The following is a 5,000-nucleotide window of genomic DNA, read 5'->3' as shown; positions in this document are numbered from 1 at the left end:
CAGGTGATCCTCGCGGACGACCCTCCTCCTCCTCCTCCTCCTCCTCCTCCTCTTCCACCTCTTCTTCTCCTCTTACCCTCCTCCTCCTCCCCTCTTACCCTCCTCCTCCTCCCCTCTTCCTCCTTTCCTCCTCCTTCCATCCTCTTACCCTCCTCCTCCTACACCTCATTCTTTTCCTCCTCACCTCTTCCTCCCCTTCTTCCTCTCCTCCTCCTCTTTCTCTTCCTCCCCCCTCCCTCTCCTCCGGGTGTCCAAAACCAATTTCCCCATTCGAAGTTCTTCCATTTCAAGGAAGGGAAGGAGAGAGGGGAAGGGGAGAGAAAAAGAAAAAAGAACAGAATTAGGAAGGAAGACGACAGTAAAGACGGTGATAGGAGGGATGTGATATGAAGAAAAGTAAGAAAAGAAGGAGCAAGGGAGAGGAAAAAGGAAGTCACGGGGAAGGAGGAGGGAGGAGAAAGGATAGGGAGTTGTGGTACTGTAAGGCAGAGGGGGAAGAAAATGGAAGAGGAGGAAAAGGATGGAAAAGTCGAGGGAAGGAGGCTTGTTATCTTTGTCTACCTCTCCATCCCTTCACCATGGAGGGGCCAGTCTGCTCCTCCTCCTTTTCCTTCTCCTCATCCTCATCCTCATCATGACATGGTCAACCAGCTAAAGCAATCTATTCGCACTAACTCCCTAGTACCTGTCACGCCACTCATAGTCACAACTTACAGCATGAGGCGATGAAAAAAAAATCGTACGAGAAAACTATATTAGTACTTGATTTTCTTAGTCCTTCCGTGATGACTCACCCACACCCGGACGATATCAATTTGCTCTGCCATACTCTCAGCAAGACCATCCCAGTGCTTCGTTACTTATATAAAGAAGGTTACCTGGACAATAGGGCGAGAGACTACGGGACTTTGCCTGCAACACCAATGGAAACCAAAGTACTTTGGTCAAGTGATCAAACGTTCCCTCGCCGTGTCACACTTAGGGCTGTGATGGTAACAGTCGTCTTAAGAATTCCGGGGAAGACAAGAGGAGGCTTGTGCGGGACTCTGAGAGAAGTGAACAACACCAAGAGCTCCACGAGCAACACGCCAACTCCTGAGTAAAAGACACAAACCTGTCAAGTGGTGTTGTCACTCGTCCTAATAGCAAAGACATCTCCTCCAGAGTCCCACGCCTCCCTCGTCTTCTCCTCGTATATACCTGTCTGTACAAACGCCTTTCTTTAACTTAAGAACTAATCCATAGACAGAAAGAACCGCATGCCCCTCATCCATCCCACTTCGAACCTTCACCCATCCCCCCAAAATGGTAAAGTAAGAAGACCCCTGCCGGTGGAGGACGCCCTGCTTTGAGGTCGGGGAGCAAGACACCCAACGGCGGGAGGGAGTGTGGCCTTACCTTTCGTTTGTGCTCCTTCGAGGGCGAGACGGAGTCGGAGTTGGGGGAGGAGGAGTTGGTCGTCTCGGGCGTGGGCGGGCGAGGGTGGACGGCCTGGACCGCGGCGGCCTGAGCGGCGTTCTTCATGACGGTGGCGGCCAGGGTGATGGGCGTGAGGAGGCCCGGCACCCCCGTAGGCGCGACGAGTCCCGGAGGGGCAGCAGTGGTGAGGGGTTTCATCTTAGGGAGGATCCGGGGGAGCTCCTCCGAGACCTTAAAGCGCTTCGACGGCGGCGTGGGGGAGTCGGAACTGGTCACGTTGCTGCTCGGGGGAGTGGGCGTGGGTGCCTGCTGAGGCGTGGACGACGTGGGCGTGGTGTGGGACGTGAAGGGCGAGCAGAACTTGCGCTCCATAGCTTCTAGGATCTTGGAGGTGTCGCGGTGGCGCTCGGAGGAGTCGGAGAGGCCCTTGATCTGGAGGGACTCTGCCGTCTTGAGGAAGGAGGCCAGGTCCTGCTGGTGCACGTTGATCTCGCCGCGGTACATGAAGGCCAGGAGGGCCTCCATGTCGCTCGACCGTACGTCCTTCATGAAGATGATTGGGTGATTGCACGGGTTTTTGAGGAACAGACCCTGGAAGTACGGGCTGCACGCCGACAGGATCACCTTGTGCGCCGCGAAGGTCCTCCCGTCGCAGGCCAGCGTGACGTCCGTGAAGGCCTCCTGCTCGTACAGCTGGTCGAAGACGTTGACCAGGTTGCTCTGGTGGTTGTTCCACTTGAGGAGGAACCGCTCGGCCTCCATGGCGCCGCCGCTGTTGCTGCTGCCGCCGTGGAAGAGAGAGCGAGCGCGAGAGAGAGACGCGTCTTCGCCAGGGGGGCGGGGGCCGACCACGCTGTGTGTGGGGAGAAATCATCATGTGTCAAGAGGGGAGGGCAGTTGAACAACAACATCCCATTATCAACATTTGAATCCAGGTATGGTATGCACACAAGGCCACCACCTCCATGGAAACCTCTTAAACCTAAGGGTGGACACCGTAGCACACGGCCCTAAGGGCTACTTAGCCCCAGAGCATTTACCTACACACGAACAAAAGAATTGGAGGACAGCTCGCCGCCTACCTCCATCCCGGCAATCGAGGCCCAACAGAGCTTGAGCACGTGGTGCTCCGCATCGACCCGACGGTCGTCTCTCACCTAGCGTAAGGGTTCTCGACTTGCTTTCTCACGAAGCCCACGTACTCTATTGTATCCCCGTTCTTTAGTCTCCTGGAAGGCCACTTCGACAACGGAGTAGAACCATATCCATGAGATCCCTCCCACTCGGTTTGTGGGCCCCACTTTGGAAACTTTGCGCGCCATGGGTCCCAGGTCAAGGAACACCGAACTCAAACCGAATAATCTTGTTAATTTAAGGAGAGCCATCGAGGCTGTAGGAGCAGAAATAAATCAATTGCAATTTCGAATCGGTCTAAATGAGTACAGTCATCCCATTCTTTTCCGAACTGACATTATATGAACAGTCATTATCTGAACACGAGTTATGTATATTGTATACTTACCATATTTTCCCCTTAAGAATTCTAGGGCTGAGAGCTAGAAAGGCGAATGCTAAAAAATGCAGATTTTGAGAGTAACCTACCATCGAATTGGAATTTTTCGTTTCTTTCAATGCTAGTGTACTACCATCAGTACACCAGGGCCGTCACACCAGCAATGTTTATTTATAAATCACCAAAACTGAAGATTTATGTAGTATATTTTTCATTACGTAAAAGAGGAGGAATATATATATATAATTCATTAATACAACATCATCTGATTAATCACACAATAAAATCCCTTTTATTTGTTGAACTTGAATAAACGAAGCAAAATTTCAATTGTGTTTTTTCTCAAAATTTACTTTTATGACATTTGGCCTTCTTGTTCTCAGCTCTTGAATTGTACATTGAACAATGCAATGGCGCAGCGTTACCTCGCGTATCCGATCACTGGCTGAGCGTTACCTCGCGTATACGAACAATGGCAGAGCATTACCTCGCGTATTCGAACACTAGCGGAGCATTACCTCGCGTATCCGAACACAGACGGAGTGTTTCCTCGCGTATCCTTGGCCGAACAGAATGAAACGCGTAAAGTGGACGCGGAGCTTTTTCGTGTATTAAAGGGTTATCACACTGGGCAGCTTCTACGAGCTTCACCAGCGCCAGCAGTTTAGAGTTCGTTTGAGTAAAAACGACTTCGGTTACAATATTTTATTTTTTCAAATCTCCAAATATCAAATTACCTTTCCGTCATATATAGCAAAGCTGAATGATGATCTAAGAGATTGTAAAAGTGTACGAGTGTTAGACATACTGTTGAAATGTTCCTAGAGAAGTCTAGATTTCTGTAAGCGAAGAAGTCATATTCTAGATATTCAAATGGAAGCTGGAGGTAGGATGTGGGAGGAAAAATAGCCCAGTGTGATCAACTCTTTAGGCAACTCAGGTAGAAAGGTTCCTTCCGCACTCCTTGGGGCAGGTCAGCCGCTTTCAAAGGGGAACAGCTCCGACTGAACCCGCGGTTGGGGATGCAGATGTGACACGCGGATCATGAGCGGGAAGACCCGAGAAGCTGCAGGCAGGTACCACTTTATCTCATGCAAGGTGTGTCTTCCATAAAACACCCACCACACGGGCTCAAACAAAGTCCATGTGAATGACATTCCACTCCCAATAAATAAATAAATAAATGAATAAAGTAAATAAATTAGAATAAAAGAAATCCCACCCCCCACCTCCAGCGCCACCTTCTCTGCGATAACGACGACAACGAGAGCCTCGAACCAACTACACTTTTGGCGAAGGCTCGGCGATTTTATTTTGTGTGCGGGGGGGGGGGGCAAGGCAGGGTAAGATGATAGAGAGAGAGAGAGAGGTTTCACTCTGCCCCAACTCGGTTTCTCCTCATCCGAATAAAAACTGTCGAGGGCGGAGAGTAAAGTTAGAAAGGAAGGAAAGTAGATGAAAGCGATCAGCACTTTTTCATGAGTGAGAAGTTGAAGGAAAAGTTATAGTAACTCGCTTAGAAAGGTTGTTAGGTATGATAGCCTTTGTTGGAGCTCTTTGGGGATTTCGAGACCGCAAAACCCTTGGTATGTGTGTGTGTGTGTGTGTGTGTGTGTGTGTGTGTGTGTGTGTGTGTGTGTGTGTGTGTATAGATCTATATCTATATATATATATATTTATATATATATATGTATATATATATATATATATTTATATATACAGTATATATGGAGAATGTCTGTGTAATGATAATGTGATGCAAGGAAGAAAGGGAGGGGGACGGTGGAGGGGAGTAGGGAGTGGTGTTTATGTATGAATGATATTTTGACGGAACCCAAAGGGATTTCTCCCTGTCTTCTCCTTTACTGCATGAGGGGACGAAGAGTAGGGGTCGCCGATTAAGTGAAGCAGTCTTGCTGTGGATGTAGTGTCTTGCTACATTGCCTCTGACCCTGGGCAATAGGCAGGATACAGGGGTGACCTGTCATCCACGAGGCGCTATAATGAAAGAAGAGGAAAGGAAGGTGGATGGGAGTGGAAATGGGAGGAGGTACGTGCCTTTTGACCC

General features: G+C 49.6%; 1 protein-coding gene across 3 annotated transcripts in view; it reads right to left on the bottom strand.

The window, feature by feature from the left end:
- LOC143026294 (uncharacterized) overlaps positions 1–5,000 on the bottom strand; it is an 86,910-nt gene that overhangs the window by 60,451 nt on the left and 21,459 nt on the right. For all 3 annotated transcript variants that reach the window (XM_076186430.1, XM_076186432.1, XM_076186431.1), the window contains exon 2: positions 1,399–2,272. In XM_076186430.1, the coding sequence (XP_076042545.1) occupies positions 1,399–2,181 (783 nt within the window). In that variant the 5' untranslated portion in view covers positions 2,182–2,272. The remainder of the gene's footprint in view (positions 1–1,398; positions 2,273–5,000) is intronic.

This window comes from Oratosquilla oratoria, chromosome 6 (genome assembly GCF_046742065.1).
Source record: "Oratosquilla oratoria isolate Oo_2021 chromosome 6, ASM4674206v1, whole genome shotgun sequence".
NCBI classification, from domain to species: Eukaryota; Metazoa; Arthropoda; class Malacostraca; order Stomatopoda; family Squillidae; genus Oratosquilla; species Oratosquilla oratoria.
This window is presented reverse-complemented; position numbering and strand designations above follow the sequence as displayed.